This window comes from Rhyacophila brunnea, unplaced genomic scaffold (genome assembly GCF_057557595.1).
Source record: "Rhyacophila brunnea isolate RB1 unplaced genomic scaffold, BYU_Rbru_1.0 scaffold_5, whole genome shotgun sequence".
Classification (NCBI taxonomy): domain Eukaryota; kingdom Metazoa; phylum Arthropoda; class Insecta; order Trichoptera; family Rhyacophilidae; genus Rhyacophila; species Rhyacophila brunnea.
Window position 1 is genome coordinate 13,727,974 of NW_028233170.1, and position 19,096 is coordinate 13,747,069.

The 19,096-nt window shown below is 32.0% G+C and overlaps 2 protein-coding genes across 3 annotated transcripts; one reads left to right on the forward strand and one right to left on the reverse strand.

Moving 5' to 3' along the window:
* Positions 1–5,432: 5,432 nt before the first annotated feature.
* On the reverse strand, positions 5,433–18,956 carry fwe (calcium channel flower). 2 transcript variants are annotated; one of them, XM_085955344.1, is made up of 6 exons: positions 18,906–18,956; positions 18,705–18,825; positions 15,521–15,728; positions 14,596–14,703; positions 13,549–13,701; positions 5,877–6,748 (listed from the first exon to the last, which is right to left on the reverse strand). In XM_085955344.1, the coding sequence occupies exons 1-5, from the start codon at positions 18,906–18,908 to the stop codon at positions 13,560–13,562; spliced, it is 582 nt and encodes a 193-aa protein (XP_085811470.1). In that variant the 5' UTR covers positions 18,909–18,956; the 3' UTR covers positions 5,877–6,748; positions 13,549–13,559. The 2 variants fall into 2 exon arrangements, with proteins under 2 accessions (XP_085811469.1, XP_085811470.1); XM_085955343.1 differs by lacking the exon at positions 13,549–13,701 and having other exon boundaries at positions 5,433–6,748.
* LOC147066063 (uncharacterized) lies at positions 7,464–10,490 on the forward strand. The gene is made up of 3 exons (XM_085955334.1): positions 7,464–7,678; positions 7,881–7,997; positions 8,373–10,490. The coding sequence occupies exons 1-3, from the start codon at positions 7,606–7,608 to the stop codon at positions 10,427–10,429; spliced, it is 2,247 nt and encodes a 748-aa protein (XP_085811460.1). The 5' UTR covers positions 7,464–7,605; the 3' UTR covers positions 10,430–10,490.
* Positions 18,957–19,096: the final 140 nt, after the last annotated feature.

Below are 19,096 nucleotides of genomic sequence, written 5' to 3' on the forward strand. Positions count from 1 at the left end.
GCGACATGCGATAGCGGCTAGAACAGCGATACTCAACCTGCGGCCCTTTAAACTTTTATGTGCGGCCCGAAACACATTTATTATCAGGAATTTCGTATATCTTGAGATTCGTTTCGACTTTGACGCACAGATAGTGACACCCGAAGAGGATCGTCATTATGGTCCACATCAGATCTGGTATAAGAATGTTACTATTGCACACGATTAACTAAAAAAAACACGCATAATTTTTAAAATCTCAAAAATGTTTTGATGTACCTAATGATGATTTTTTTCGTCGCACCAGTAGTGATTACTTTACAAATTATGTATTTGACTCGAAGAAAAAAAAGGTTGAGTATCATTGGGCTAGAGTAAGATAGAAGGTTTATAGATTTGTAAGATATTTTGTTATGGTGTAGCCGTGAAATCTTAGTTTGTCTCATAGCTAACCATCGATAAACCGCGAGCGCGTGTTGCTAAAATTGCTATTTTTTGTGTTAAATATTTTTGTTAATTCAGTAGAAAAGATGGTTGTGTCAGTTGCGTGTGCTGTATTAAAATGTGGTAGCCGTACTGACAAACAAGAAGATGGTATTACGTTTCATAGGTAAGTGGATACATCTTCGTGATAATTTATTTGCATATTATTATATATTTTAATACCTATCAAGTGACCTAGTGTTTTTTTAAAATAACTTAAATTATGGATATCTTTACCTAATGGTTGCATTTTGACCGCTTAAAAATACTATATAATGTAAAAAAATAGAAAATTATATTTTATTTCTGAGCGTTTAGTGTGAGCACTAGCGAAATGGTATATGGTTTCAAACATTTGTAAATGCAAACGTTCGCTCGCCCACAAACCAAACGCACGGCACACAGCTTCATTTAGCAATGCAATGGGTGGCCATTTAGATGTATCTATAGTCTAAGGTCTTGACATAATCGTCATAAATAAATTCCAAATCTGTTTTTAAGGTTTATTCCTACCCTAAAGCTCGGCAACCGTTGCAGAGACGATAAAAATATTTGTGTTTTTTAATTTACTTCAACATTTTTTGTTTGAAATATTTTTGAATATTTTATGCTGTCAGAAAAACTGTAAGTTGATTTATGGTATATTATTGTTACTGGCCATTAGCACTACACATATGATACGAGTCACCCCTTTAGGGCAGATGTGCACATGCCCATATTTATTTATTGATTTTTAAGGCGACATGAGGGGACGGGGTTGACAAAATATAACAGGTGCCTTCTACATTTTCTCAGCTTAATATTTACAGTTTTTCATCGCTTTCACCGCGGAAGTACATTCTTAGTACGCTCATGGTTCAAACACACATTGGAAAACAATATGCGAATTTTTGCCATACCTGGGATTTTGAACCCGATATCCACAACAAAAACCGATGCATTACTGCTCGGCCATACTACCCATAAAAATTAAGTTCACCTGTGTTCGTGACCACTAACTAGGGAACTCAGAAATAATGGTCACTGAAATACCTAACGGGTAAGGAGTAGCAGGTAAATGATCTCGAGTAATGAAGAATCCGGGATAAACTTAAACACATGTCAAGAATACGCATACGTTGAATACAGACAACTGTTCTCGGTTTATGCATTCACGCTCATTTAATATTGGTGTATTATTACACGTGCATAATTCGTGTTTCATTTTCGTAGGACACTCACACATTCAAAACCCTGCATCAAAATGTAGCGTCTTGAATATAGCCTATAGGAATTCTATTTATTATCTGTTGTGTCATTAACAGATATAAATAATACAGATTAAAATAACTCATAATATTGTGAGTGTTTTATAAATAGGTACACATGTCACCCTAAAACCGAAAACAAAATTCACAAAAGGACCGCTGAACTTTTTAACTCTTCGTAATTCACATACTTGTTGACAAGTGATAAATGGTGAATTTTTAACATCACACATAACCAGACAAAACTGCTAAATAATGAATAAATAATAACTGAAAACTTTTTTTACAGATAATGAACACCAAGAATATTTTTTTAAACAATGCATTATTTTTTATCGTAATAATAAGAATCATTCACACCATAATTTAGTTATTTCAGGATTACATTTTCCTTCCATTATTTTCGCTTTAAGAGTGTACTTCAGTGAAATGGCAAATAATTTTCAACAGTAGGTGCGACGAAATTTCTCACTAGTCGCCAACCGGAGACCGACAGTCAAAGTGTCTGCACGTCGATTTGTTTTGTCATGGCGTCGGATGAAAATATTCTTAAATCGTGTAAAGATGACTAAAAAACTTTACGTATGTACTTAAAAAAGAGAACATGTCAATGAATATACTATTATTATTAGTAATATAACAATAAACATAACATTGAATGGACGCATGTTTTTAAATTTTTATGACAAATTATATTTTGTTCGGCACGCGTCATTTGCACAATCCGGGCATCGCCTAGCCACGATCTTTTTAGACCATGCCTCAACAGAAGTATAGCCTTAAGTATATGTATGAACATTTGTCATAGTTTGGAAACACTGCACTGATGTTTGGTGATTAATTTAGGATCTATAACAGCATGTAAAGGGTGGAATCCTCCAAGTGGAGGGGGGCACACTATTATTAACTACGCCCATTCTTTTGATATTGATTTCATTAGGCACAAGGATCCAAGTTTTTAAACTGTGATATTCAAATGTGCGGATCCTGAAAAAAATATTAGCAATAACGTTAAATATTGCAAGCAATAACACTTACCGTTGACCAGTGAATCTGAATATAATATATGAAATTATTACTAGTTTCGTGCTAACTATTTCTGTGCCCCCATATGGACTGCCCTGCTCGTCCGCCTCTTGCTACGGCACTGTGTACACTGTATGATCGAGAATGAACCGACAGACAGACCATTCGCTAGGTAGATCTAACCGCACCCCAGGTTGTCACACTCATGATGACGATGAATTATTATCTATCTTACTCAAGAATTAATTTTGGTGGTACACAATTCATATTTTGATGACAAAACAAGAGATGAGATTATTTATATCTGTACAAATAAATGCTCCCTTCACATAGTAAACTTTATATAGCACATTACAATGTGAATGGAGCATTTGTATCTTATCAGTTGAAAATAAAAATGTATCTTTAATACATTGGACGCTAAAGTCGCGCCCATCGCGTAATGATTAAGATGGCCATGCGATATAATTAGCGTGCAATTTAAATGTGGTAATTAAAAAGTAATTATCTAGTCAGCAGTCAATGTGTTAATTCAATACCTATCAAAATAGTAAACATTCTCTGCAGAAATTACTATGCTGTAAATGGGTATTCAGTGGAATAAAACATTTTTTTTTATTTACATCTTATATTTATTGTTTAACATTTATAATAGTGATAATGATACTTTATACTATTTATCTCATACAAGATACACACAGAACAAGATCTAAATATTGATCATAAATATTAACTCGAACTAACAATAGTATGCACAATATTTCAAGGATAAAAAAAACAGCATACTGTGAATAATGATTGAATTAATAAAAAAAATATAAATATAATATTGCAGGTTACCTATTTGTGTAGCTATGGTATTTCTTTGATTATTTACCTAGAGTAAATGTGAAACTAATCATTGAAAATAATGAAATGTTAATTTCACAGTATGCATTTTCTAACAATTTAGATATGTTGTGGGATAACACATTTTAGAGCTGCTACAGTACAGTGCTCAGTAAAAACTTTTCATTCGCTATTGAAATCCAATCCGTGGAATGCAAATAAATATCACCAATGAGAATGACTAATATACAAATGAATAAAAAAATATACAATAAAAACATTTTGAAATTAGACTATTGTTCTAACAACAACGCTAAAACATTTCGAACACTAATCCGACTTCAATTAACTATCTAGAAAATATTTAATATATTGCGGCAGTTTTGACATTCATAACATAGAAGCATACATTACTATGGGATTTCGTAAGTCTAATTTTCACATTGAAGCGATACAAGTTCAATATGAAAAAATATACAAAACATAGCAAAAAATTAACCTATCACGGGAATTTATCGATAAAAGAAATAGTAAAAATAATTCCGAGATCTTTTAAATTACCTATTTTATTAATAAATGTCTTTTAGGTAGATCACTTAGAAGGAAAAACAAACCGGAATTATTGTTGCAAAACCAAATAGGTACTGTAAATTCCAAATTTCCACATAATTTGTCCGCAATAAATAATTAAACTAACTTGGAATAAACAGTCCTATATATTTCAAAATGTATACGTCATATTAAAAAAAAGCATTAATGCCACTAAAAATACATAATATGATTGTAGATTCTTTTGCACATTTTTTGTAACGAAATGATTTTAATCTCACACATAAATAATATAGTCATAGTTAATTTAATCATGGAAATCACTGAACATTCATTATTAACATTTTATGAATATCCATGAAGACTTTAGGTATTCAATCTAAACATATTATTGTGAACAAATAGTAATCACAATCTAATAAACAGTCATCAACTCCAAACTAACTAATTGACTTACCATTTGACTCTTCAAAGATTAAGTTGTTATGATAGATACATTATCATGCTCGAATACATCTAAGGAATAAATTGGTTACATTTTTCTCAAAAAAAATATACACGAAATTCATCTATCTGTATACTTGTATATCTATATACACATCATCAATGAGCTATTAATGGCGACATTTCACTTTGGTAGACCTAATGTATGTTCCAGCAAATCAGCATGCAAATGACAAAGAAGCTTTATCCATAAACAGATACAAAATTGCAACATTATCAAAACCATAAACATACTGAAAATGTCAATGGATTAAAATAGAAATAAATAAAATATCATATAGGTCAACGACGGATATATACGGAAGACAGGGAATTAAATTATAAACCATAAATATGACAGGGTTAAGAGAGAGTAAATACTGGCAAAATGCTCGCAAGCAATCCAAAACACACTTGAATAATCTGATTTCTGCCATAGATAATTCATTTATTCGCCTGAATAGGCTCATATAATGCAACTATTAATTTCGTTGACGTTAAGGTGTAAATGGAAAATCTTTTACCACTCGGGAAGACAATCTTCGCATTGGATCAGCCTCCAAGCATGAAGACTGCTGACACGTGAAAATAGATTCATTTCTGTTTCCTAATCATTAGGCTCATTATTAAGTCATAATATTATGTACCTCACTCTGCAGTGGTACTACAAAAGTGACCTATGTATATGCTGCAGGCCTCATATGGCAGGAGGCGCTAGACATGGTGATGGACCTAGAGAAGACCTAGCGACCTTGTGCTAGCACCTATGCTCCGATGCTGAAGCATAACAAGGTGCAGCAAGTATCTTTAAAACATCAATTAGATTTATTCCATTTTGGATTCAATTGCAGACATTGTGAAAGGATCAGCGACTTTCACACAATGCCAGAGATTTAAAAAATTATTGCCAGTTTCAACTGAAATCATATAAACATACAATTCATAGTATAAAATACGGTGGTCTCGATTCAATGCCAGCTAATTAAAGATTGATTCCTCTCACTCGATATAAACTAGTCTCTCATAAAACAAACACAATTTTAGTCTTTCTGCTCCCTCTAAGTAACAAAACATAACAAGAAAGTTGTTCTTTGAATGAGGGAATAATTTGTACCCACAGTTTGAGAAATCCTCGAATCGCATTAATCAGGGCACACTGTACTCTTAACGGTAGAATTTTTTCCAAAAATAATCACTATTTTATAAAAAGAGAATGGTTGTTTGTAAAAATTACGAAAAATAGTGAATATGATTATTATTTACTATTAAAATACACTTAGTGATGGTAAAATATCTGTATGTTATTGAAGTGCATTTACAAAAGATATTGGTATTATTTCAAAATATTTGTTTTTATTACAATATTGGCCGTGGATAATCCTTTCGTATGTCGATTAATTATTCACAACACTTTCACATAATAGTTAATATTACATTAATGAGCCAGTATGACTATGATATAATATTATGTTAATATATTTCACAAAGTTAACTACTTTTTAAAGCATAAAATATCATGAAATTGCATTATTATACCTGTTTGGATCTATTGATATCCAATTATAATTATGTAACAGACGAAAAAACCCTTTTAAAAAATGCATACTTTTAGCATATAAATAATACGTATGTAATTGTATTCTTTTTTTGTTTTGATGCATGAATTTGATAATATATATTCATAATATAGATTGATTGAAATATTAATATACCTGTATTGAACACGTTTAATACTGGATAATTGAATATTTTATCCGAAATTGGTCAGGATTCGATATTATGCACTAAAGCAGGTAAATAGTGTTAATATATAAAATGTTTTTTCATCACAATTAGGTGACATTGATATCAGAGAATTTTTGCGTTTTTACTATAATTTGACATACAAAATAAATACCAATAAATAAAATTGGGCAATTGCTTCACGTAAACAATGATGATTTGGCGGACATAAGTTGACTCGACGAAATAATTGAAAGCAATATATTATCTCCAAATGTCAGACGTTGCTGTCGAAGCCGGGCACTCCGGTAAAGCTCATCGGAGCAGCATTCTCCACAAGGTTTGATCTTAAATTGGTTATTGACTGCGGGGGTGGTACCGTGCTGCCTCCTGATTGTGACGCCGATGTTCTCATCTCTTCGATTGATGCTCTAATAAAAGACAATTCAAGTTCATAAGTATTCGATTGATCAGATTCTAGTATGTAATGCATTCAATTCTAATTTATACTGAACAACAACCATTGAAATCTACATAAAATTGAAAATAATAAAAACCAAGAAAGAATACAAAGGAGTATAATATAATAAATTTACTTTTAATTATATTTAGAATGGCGATTAAACTGGATTAAGACATTGTGTCAATGCTAGTCGGTCTTAAATATTGAAACCGTTGCACTGGGAAAGTGTGATAGATACACAAATAACAGTCACGTTAAGTTGAACACATAAAATATTGACGAGGTTCGCTATAATAGTAGTTTCATTATAATATATCGTCCGTATACTGGCAAATGACTTTAAGTCGAAAATTGACCGTTTTGACCTAATAATGCAGTTTGGTAGATTATATCACGCTCTATCGTCTGAAAAAACAAGCTTTGGTAGATTCCTATCCATTTATACGTAATATTGAAATGTCACTATGAATTAAGTCAATATTGATCATATTATTTCTGGAAAAATACTGTATATGACTAAACGTCATTTGACACACACTAAAATGAATATCAATACTGGAAAAACACTTCAAACTAACTTAGGATTAATTGTCTGTACATATTAAATATTTCGTAGTGTATTCTATTTCTGGACAAAAACTTCAAACATACTTGCAGCTATTTGCCAGTACAAACTTCACGCCTATCTGTACTTAGCGTGCTGTTGGCACTATTGCAATCAATGCTCATACTATTTTGACAGCTCCGTTTACGCGCCCACATTTTTTTCTACGTTATTAATCATTTTCTTATTTCTTTCATCTATTTTTATTCTATCAAATCAAAATGTATCAATCAAGGTCTGATAAAATCATGAGTTTGTGCGAGCAGCAAAATAAAATACCAACAAATAAAGCAGGTATGTGTATCAATAATTTCTAACCTCAAAATAAATCATTAATACAAGTATTCTGTTTCCTACTTGTCCTTTATTGTGTATATTTTGACTAATTATTCATTAGATATTGTGTTTACAAATATTTACACGTAGTATAATTATTTGGATACAGTTCGGGTCTATGGAGAAAACCTTATTTAACGGATATTCTTTAAATTTTCAGAAACTGAACCGATACATGAGGTTGACTTGGAGAAGATTCCTATAATATTATGCGACGCAGGATTTGAATACCATGATTTGGATAGCCAACAGCAAATTCCACAGGAAAAAGAAATAGGTAAGTCACTAACTATTTGTGATTAATAGACTAGGTTAGATAATGACCCATAGAATTATAATACATTGAAATTATTTCACTATCGTAAAATTGAATTATACTAAGTATATGCAAACTCAATTAATTAATTAACTCTCTTTGTGAGTTAAACTTAATTAATCAATAAAATTGTATATGGATATTATTTATTTTAAAATAATTAGTGACATTAAAAGTGCTCACCATGCGCTACATATTATTATAATAAGACATACACAGAAAATGTCTTGCAATACGGGCTGAAGTGATTTTTTAGTTATAGTTATATATTTATATAGTTATATAAGTAGTTAGTATATGACGTAATGTTAAATGGTTGATTTTAATTATTTACAGAAATTACACAAGACGTTGCATTGGACAATAATATAATCATAGAATACAGAGAAGAAAGCGACATGGACGAAGATCAAATAAAGCTGGCAGATGAGATTGGAAATATTGTTGCCGATGAAGATTTTTTACTGTCTCCACCTATGATTTTGCCTGTTTCACCATCCACAGGAGTTGAAAATAATTGTCCTAATCCTATGGATAACGAACTGCAAGAAGTTGCACCCCAGGATCTATCTGCACGACATACCCGTTGGAAGACATGTAATCCTGCAGGATGGAAGCGAAACATTCAAAAAGAAAAAAGGGACAACTGTCTACCTTACGAAAACAGAAAAGGCAACATGAAAGTAGCAAAACTCCCGAAGATTATTGATTGCTCTTTGTGCAGATTTAAATGTTGTGATCATTTTACACCGGAAGATCGTCAACATATTTGTGGGATTTACTGGGGCTTGAGAAATCATGAAAGGAAAAGAGATTTTATTTTAAGAAATGTGGAGTCCAGCAGTCCAAAATACCGTAAACAGAACACTGTAACAGGTAAACAACGTAAAGATGCAAAAGCATATTACTTATATAAGACCGGCCAAATTAGGCAAAGAGTTTGCCAAAACTTTTTTATAAAGACGATATGCATCTCTAACACAGTTATAAAAAATGCTTTCAAAACAGAAGGTGACCAAGGCGTATTTATAGGGATGGATATGAGAGGACGCAAAAGCCCATCAAATAAAACTAAACAGGAGGACATTCAATTTGTAAAGGGTCATATTGAAAGATACCCAAAAATGGAAAGCCACTATACCAGAGCATCTTCAACGAGGGAATATCTGGATAGTGGTTTGTCCATTTCCAAAATGTACGATCAGTACATAGTGTACTGCGAAGAAAACAATAAAGTCCCGGTGAGTTCAATAACTTATAGGCGAACTTTTAGCCTTAATTATAATTTAAGTTTTTTTAAACCTAAAAAGGATCAGTGCGTCAATTGCATTCGGTATTCTCAAGCCTCTAGTGAGGAAAAAATCATACTGGAATCAGAGTATCGAATGCACATTGAACGGAAAATGGCAGCTGAACTATCAAAGTCATCGGACAAAAACATTTCAATCAACAACGCAAAATACATTACAGTAACTTTTGACCTGCAGAAAGTCCTACAAATACCATCATCAAGAGCTTCACTGGCATATTATATGCGGAAGCTTAATATGTTTAATTTAACCATATATGAAGGTGCTCCTCCAAATAGAGGATTTTGCTATGCATGGAGTGAAGTAGACGGAAAGAGGGGAGCTTGTGAAATCGGATCATGTTTGGCCATCTATATAAGAAATGAAGTGCCACTAACAGCAACTAACTTGGTGCTGTATTCCGATACATGTGGAGGCCAAAATCGCAATATTCATATAGCAGCTCTCCTGTTACACCTGGTGCAAACCACACATTTAAGTGTGATCGAACATAAATTTTTAGAGAGTGGGCATACATACATGGAAGTCGATAGCATGCACAGTGCTATCGAGTATAAGAAAAAATTTATGGACGTGTTCAGTGTGCAGGATTGGCTGAACATTTTCAAAATGAGCCGTGTGGCACGGAAGTCTAAGAATGTTAATAAAAATCCCTATCATGTAAAACAATTGACATTCAACGACATGCTCGACTTGAAGACATTATCGAAAAAAATTATCAAAAATAAAAATGTTGACGAAGACAAAGATAAAGTCCACTGGCTCAAAGTGAAATGTTTTAAATATGAAAAAACTTCGCCAGGAACAATCTTTTACCGCTACGATTATTCAAGTGAATACAAAAAAATTGATATATTTGGTAATCGTAGAGGTCGAAGAAGTGTTCTACCACTTGAAGACATACCAAACGCTTACGCTTCCCAGTTACACATTTCCAATGAGAAAAAAAAAGATTTATTGACAATGTGTAGCAAAAACATTATTCCTCCAGAGCTTCATCCCTGGTATCAAAGTTTGCCCAGCTCTTCGTTAATTGATACTGTACCAGAGCCCTCAGAATTCGATTCTGACGTAGAAAATTAGTTAAAGATGTACCTATGTATAGATTTCTCCCTTTGATCATTCATATTAGAGTATTTAAAATGTTTGTGTAATTATTGATTATAAATAATTATGTTAATGCAATAGTGTTATTATTAAGTCTGTTCTATTATTGATAAAATTATAACATAGCAATATCAACTGATAAAATGAATACATTAGTTAATAAAACGTTGAACTGCACATTTAGAATTGATCATAATAAATCATAAGTATGTATTTTCGTTAATTAAGTTAGGATGTATTTTCATTAATTAAGTTTATGTTAAGGTAGAACTCATTTTAAATTGGTTACTTTGTATTTTTTTTATTTATAAATTTCTCCTGTCGACAAATTGATATCCAAATATTTGAAATGTTTGTGTAATTAATTATTGATTATAAATTATGTTAATGCATAAGTGTTATTATTAAGTCTGTTATTGATAAAATTAAAACATAGCAATATCAACTGATAAAATGAATACATTAGTTAATAAAACGTTGAACTGCACATTTAGAATTGATCATAATAAATCATAAGAATGTATTTTCATTAATTAAGTTTATATTAATGTATAACTCATTTTAAATTGGTTACTTTGTATTTTGTTATTTTTAATTATTTTATTTATAGATTTTTCCTGTTGACAAATTGATATTCAAATATTTGAAATGTTTTTTCAATTATTGATTATAAATTTATTATGTAACTGTATACGTGTTCTTAAGTCTGTCATTGATCAAATTAATTGATAAATTGAATCAATTTATTAATAAAATGTTTACCTGCACATTAAAAATTGATGATCTATTTTTTTAATAAATCATAATAATATAAGTATGTATTTTCATTCAAAATTGATAATATTAAACCATTGTATGTTTTAGTTCTCTGTATATGTCTTTTTGATAAATAAATAATTGATATTATGCAAAAAAATAAGTCTATTTTCATTAGAACCTATCCTCCAAACCATTTTTAATAGTAAAACATTACTTGTGGTAGAAAAAAATCTCAATACAAACCCATTTTGTGTTCTGGCAAAAAACTCTAAGTGGTACCATTTTGCAAACAATTAACAAAAAATACCTATTATTACCATAAATAAGACTTAATATGAATATAATCATGATATTAAATCATTAATGAACTACAGGAAGTGTTTTTTTTTACTAATTGGAATTAAAGTGTATTTAACAGATAGCTTCAAACTTTAAAAATCGATTTTCTCAAAACAGTGTTTTTTGACTTAAAGCTTTTTGCCAGTATACCCACGATATCATGTATTATAAATAAAATTTAAGATCCCTTCTTTACTGACGACACTAAGATTTTAACATAATCAATCCTCTTTGACAAAAACAAAATAACAAACATTAAAATATAAATAATTTCCATAACAACATTGCAAGCTGCAAAGAATAGTAAGACATGAAAGTGGATACAAAGAAATTATATTTAAAATGACTACTATTTTCATATCAAAATGTCTAGCTGTAATTTCGTAGCCATAGAAGGATGAGTCAGGGACATAAAAAAGCTGGTGGTTTCACCACCATGAGCCATGATATTATATCAAATTGACCCATTTTCCATAAAAAATATTTCAGTTTTCAAAACATTATTTCTAGAGATACTTTCACTTACTGGTTTAACTAAAATGATATTCAATAAATATCCTATCTGTAGATAAACATCACAACTCTACATTGCTACATAATTACAGAAAATCCTCTATAATGACCATATTAGACCAATCAGTCTAACATACACACAAACTCAACTCCCTAGGTAGGTATATCACAGAATGTCGTGATTGATTTACCTGAATTATTTATTATTCATTTTTAAATCAAATATCTTATCCAAAAATTCAATTGTCCAATTGGAGTTAATGACAATATACAAAGAGACAAACAACTTCGAAAAAGAGCTTCAAGTCGTATGCGAACTATAGAAACAACATTTCTAATGACCATTGTTGTCATTTTAAACATTCACAAGTTTGAGCCCTGAGGGAGACCAGAAAATGTATGAAAGGTCTGTGACTAATGGAGGCTATACTACACATATTGTTGATGGCTCCTAAAATAAATCTGGAATAACTGAACAAATTGATCCCGATAATCCAATTAGTTGATGTTTTCCAACAGAATGTCACAATTGACTTTTTCAAGAGGTTCCAGGTGGTCCAGAAGTCATTGTTGACAACACGTAATTGCTAAGTTAGTTTCTGTTGCTCGGCATACTACATTGACCCAACTTTTGGAGAAAACTTTTGCTGGTGCAAAACGAACAGCTACTAGTTTCTCCACTATTTAGTCCATAAACCGATTCATGACAGAGACCGGTGGGGAACATGACAGTTCATATAATTTAAGCATAAGTGAACTTTTAATGACACTAACTTTATTATCTATTTTTTTCGAAATATTGGTCTGTTAGATTTCAAGTTAATAAGGTTTTACTGTATTAGCACAAATCCGGTTACAATTAACCTAAAATTCCCAAGCAAGATACTGCCTACAACCCTACATCATGTTTGTTACTCATGCAACACATCTTATCAGGCAGCAGTGTTTTTCAGAAAAAGTGGGAGGAAAATATAAGTGAAAACATAAGACAACGAAAGAGTAAAGAAATTAAAATTTTCATTATGATGTTTAAACATTTTTGTGTTTTCTCAACAAGTTGCAAATGAATGTTTCACTGTTAATTGTAGAGTCTACAGATCTTGAGAAAAATAGCCACAACATTTATGAATAATGACATAATTTTGTTGATAGACAATAAATTAATATGAAAGAAAACCTCATTCTCATTTGTTGAAAACCGTACAATCTAATGCAGTCTGTATATCTTGGTACAATGAGTTGACCGTAATAAACGAACATCTCAATACATACTGAGAATATAATTTGTTCACTAATGAAATCTTTCATTTCAAGAATGGAGCATAACTGATATCTAAATAAAGTAAAAGTATACACATCACATCAACACATAAATATTTAGTGAAAGCTAATTAAAGACTAAATAAGCAAAACACACAATACAGGGAAAGCAACGGTGATAATAATTGATATTGGATGCATGTTAATTATTAGCCTTTTCATACGTTGTTGCGATTTAATTTGGACGCCAAACATCGGGATCTTCCATGAGCGTGGAGTGACCGTGATCCGTTCCCCCCACTCCCACTCCCATTCCCTGCGGAGTCGAACCGCCGACTCCACCCTCCGCCATAGCCGCCATGTCGTCGCGAGAGCCCCTAGTCCGACCGCACACCAATCAGTCAATTAACAAAACCACACCACACCACCGATCCATTGAAAACCCCAAACAATTTGTTTTATTTTCATAAACATATCGCAATCAATTATATTGTGACATCTACTGTTGTTTTAAAATTAGTGTACAGATTATTTTAAAAACATATTAGATTGCGATTAGTATAAAAATATTTCATATAATTTAATATAAGCATCAATGGAAAGAAGATTAGATACAGACATTGACTCGAAACCACAGTTAATTGATTAGTAAGATGAAATAAAAATGCTCCCTACAATGTCATTATATATACAGATTTAATATTAACATTATTCCCATTGTAATTAGTTTTTATTCCACCTATTTCATTCTGTGTTTCTTTGATAATGTTATCCATTTTCGATTTAAAAAATTGAATAAAAACATCACATTTATTATATTGAAACGAATTTGAGCGGGTTCTACTGTAGATGATAACAAGTTAAGTCAATATGCACATTTTGGACTAAAAATTTCATTGTCAAGTTTTAATATTATTTATCTTCATTATACAAATACTTCAAACACAATAAACAAATTGTTTCAATAAATGTATGCTGACTTATCTTATCAATAAAAATGAAAGACAATCGATATCAAACAATATGAATCATGACAATGGTTTTAGCTTATTCTTGCTTTAAGATAAGAATCTGGTTGATCATCTTATTATTTTTTTATGACCAAAAAAATATTCATAATAATTATTACAATTATTTACAGGCATATTAATAAGAAAGATATTTTTTTATTACGTTAGAAATGTAGGTTAGTAGCATGAAAAAGAACACTGTGGGAAGTATTAAATAAATTAGTTAGGTACTTCAAACAACAACACATAAATTTTACTTACTTTTTGCCGAGTGACATCATTCCGTAAATCACACCGGTGCCAAAAATAAGACCACTGCCGAACAAGCTGCTTAAATTGAAGCAAATTAAAATCGGTGGCAGTGAAACTCTGTAACAAAAAAATAAATAAACATTGACAATATTAAACAACTGTGAAATAATCTGAAACCTCCAGCAACTATCTAATTCTAAATCATTAGTGAAATGTAATAATAAATTAAGGAAGTAAATATTATAGAAATGACCATAATGAAGAATATATCCATTTATAGATATGATGAATTTTTCTTCTTCTTATAAAATCTATCGTAAGTCGGCCACTATCGGAGAGATCGTCAATTTATCGACTGCTGACCGGAACACGGTGAAACGCACCTCAGTAGAACTACACTTATACCAGTCATGGAAATTCTTAAGTTACAAAATTCAATGTCTTCCTAAACCACGCATATCCTTAATCTTTCCTTGCATAATGAGAAGCTGAATGTTAAACTTTTGTCCTTTCGTAATGTGGCCGAGTTACAGTAGCTTTCTAGTTTTAATACTATGCAGAACTTCTCTGTCCTATCCCATTCGTTAAGACAACATTATCAACGTTATTATTATTAGTGATAATATAATAATTAAAAAATATTACTTCAATAATATTTATTTAGATTCGGTGTTTCTATAAGTAATACTAAAATGTCAGTATAATATATTGACTTATTCTGTGTACAGTATAATTGTAGACATTTATCTAAATAAAAAACTGTGGAGATAGGTTCATAGATATGTTTATTACAGCAGCTGTACCTATGAATTAATATCTTTAACAGTTCACTAGTGAGCCATAAAGCATAGTTTGAATATTGTTTTCCGAAATTGTCTGTATATTTCAAATAATTCCATTAATAAGTAGTTCAGAGTAGGAAGTGTGTACATACCCCACATAGAGGGCAGCTTTATTCCAGTATGGCCGATTTTCAACCCAGTCGGAAAGGTTTTGGACAAAATCAACAAATTTACAACAACAGGGAGCCTCGCAAACGATGAGCCCAAATCCTGCGATCATCTGCCACAGCCCCGACAGCAGGCAGGAGACATTTCCGAACATAATTGATACGCAGTTCCATAATCCCAAGAGAATAGCAACTGGAATTTGTAGAAAGTCAAACGATAAGTTAGATATTATTACAAATTATGATATTAAAACAGGAAATAGACAAAATACATCATTACATGAAGGTTGTTGCAAAGTCAGTTATCTCAATTAATTTTAATAAACATATAAATGCATTTTACGCAAACTTTTGGATATAACGAACCAATTTCAAAAGGTCGCATCAAAGATCCACGAAAACTGTGTAATTTATGTTAGTTTATAGCGAACCCGGTTAAAGCGAACGGTTTAATAAAACAAACCAAAAATAAATATGTTCACTTTGGGGTGTTATACCCATATAAGTGTAGAACTTTTCAATGAATACACGTGCTAATCAAACTGTAGATGAAAACGGAGAAGATTATAATGATAATAATATATCAATGTAATATTTTGTTCGAACAAAACAAACTAAAATAAATGATTCTTTTAAGTACCTAGAAAATATATTGTTATATAAACTTATATGTACTCATATATACATATTGGTATTCATAAATAACTGAGTTTTCTGTTTTTTGTTAATAAATGAGTTCTTATATTTATTAATTTGTTTAATAAAAATTGTGTAAATGTAAATGGAAGGTTATTTTCACTGATCAATTATAACGAACTTCGTATAATAATGAACCATTTTTGCAGGATACCTGGAGATTGTTATAATTGAATACTAGTATAATAATAATTTTATTCATTCAGTATATTTCTACTGTGTGTTGGATCATCGATTTAACATGTAGGACAGGGTTTTCATTAAGGTTTCACACATACAGTAAATGACGTTTCATAAGGCAATGAGGCCGTTGATTGGCCGGCCTATTGGTATTAGGTACTAAGCAGCCAATATGGTGTCATTATCGCTAATATGGGTAATCCGGCTCGCACATCAAAACTCGTCTTGTCTGCAACGTGTCGAATACGTTGATGTGATGTCATTGTTATTCACAAAACACACGTTGCCAAATGGAGCTCCGCAGTGGTCGAATGCGACTTTTTAGTTTTAAAAAAAACATATAGTGCTGCTATCAACAAATCGCATGCATCTCGGGCTGCGAGTCAAAGATGCCAGAACGCATACACACACCTACGAATTGGTCATTCCTATACCGGCTCACCGGTCGCCGCATATAAATATCTATACGTTTCGAGAGGTTACATGCGACTGTCGCTAGGTAGATGTGTGCAGTCTTCAAATGCAACATCGGATCGACGTTCCTTGAAGGTTTGATTTATGGCTGTGAGGCAGACAAGGCGAGTTTAGGTGCAGATTCGGAAAACCTGAAAGTGGCCCTGTATAATTTTTGTGCATTAAAAATTTATAAAAATTAGACTCATTGGTCAGATCATTAATTGAGAAACAACTCTTTTTCCTAAAATCTGGCTTCTATATCGAGATGCATACGTCACCGCGGCCATTTCTAGAACTAAAACCGTTGCTATTGTAAAGCAAGCAAAAAGCGTGTGACATAATATTATCATCGCATAGTAGCGCCATGACGTAGATGACAATATACAGAAGCCGAACAATAGTAATATTGGATGTTTTTTGCAAAGTCGGCAACATTCCTCAGTCGATATTGATGAATTATTAAAACAAAAACCAACGTTTAATACCATGTTTTTTCAAAGAAAATATTCTAATTTCATTCTTTTGTATTAGACGATTTTAGTGAATACCTTGAAATCAAAATTTACAGAGATAATTGACTTGACTGAGCAACTAACACTTCATCAGCCTTTTCGAATTCCTCACATATACTTAACTAATTATCGAGAACAGGCGCGCACAGAAGGGGGGAGGGGGTTTTCGGGTCCGGACCCCCCCCGGGAACGAAAAAAATACAAATTAAATTCATTAGGTGAATGGAAGAAATGGTGAATGAATACTTATATTTCACTTCATCACAACCTCATAACAAGGGGATCGTGACCCGGATGATTTGTCTGTTGAACAGCTCTCTCAATGAGTTGACCTCACTTCTCTCAGCATTCAACGACACGTAAGGCCTGTGGTCACTGGAAAACCCATGGCACTCGTGAATAATGGGTGCACCCATCTGAGACATCAAATGTTTGCTTTAATATTCTGATTTGAAATATTTAAAAGATAAAAGAGCGAGGATGACACTAACGTACACTAACGTACACTAACATTCCTAATAATTATGACCTCTGGGCCATGCACATTCCATAACCACACGTAGATGCAACACGTCACTATATTTTGTAGGTGAGCACATGTAGTTATAGTTGGTGGTCAGGTGTTTATCGCTAGGCGCAAAATACGAAGTGTCTGGGTATGGGGAATGTACAAGAAAAAAGTATGGGGATCCGCGGTTGAAGCGATGAGAAACTATAAGTAGAAGGCGAGTTATTGTGGAAGTCAGTAGCGCCTGCCAGATTTTGTTAACTCCGTTACTTCATGACACCTTAAAAATTAATAAAAAAATATTAATATATTTTTCGAAATGGACCCCATAACCATTTTTCTGTGTACGTGCCTGATCAAGAACATTTATGTAGGTACCTACCCAATATTAACTTGAGGAGGAATTTCAATTTCAACCATGAAATCACTATCACAAATCAAGGTGGACAAATTTGTACAAAGGCATAGTACCTACACTAAATTACAGATTGATTTTTATGTCCATCCACATTGTTAGATGGACAAATGAGTTTTCATTGTTAATTTTAAATGTCTCTAATAATTTTATATCACACTTTTCCTACAAAATACTGGTTTGATTAACAGTCAAAACAACAAAGTTGTGTAAAATAATAACAATATTAATTTCTTGCATCTGCTTACTGAGAGAAACAGGCATTGATTTCTTGTGTGAAGTGGTGAGATAAGGGTGTACACAAACTTTTCCCTGATCAATTAATATATTTGTTTAAACCGTACATAAAAATTAGAGCAGGTCTAGCATGGAATAAATGGGTAAAATATTCAATATGCTTACAAAAACCGCCCACTGTTCCCAACCCTCTACCAGCAGTTTTCATCCACCATGGGACGTCATCTTTCGGTACTACGTCTTGCCCTGGCCGAGCCATAAGGGTGGTAATTTTGTCGGCGAACGACTGAAATCATTTAAATATGTATAAATTAGCGCATGATATATAAAATATTCAGAGATGATCAATATTTCTTTAAATATTACCATTTTCAGAAGATTGATCTGTCCGTTCACTACCCACTGTCAATTTCGAACGATTTTGCCAACATTACAAAGTTGACAATACCTCCAATATGGCGAATGGAATTGAGTCAGCGTAATTTCAGTTTTATATTACCGGCGACCACCCTTTAACGGCCAAAAATCAAGATTTTTAATAATTCTTCCAATAGATG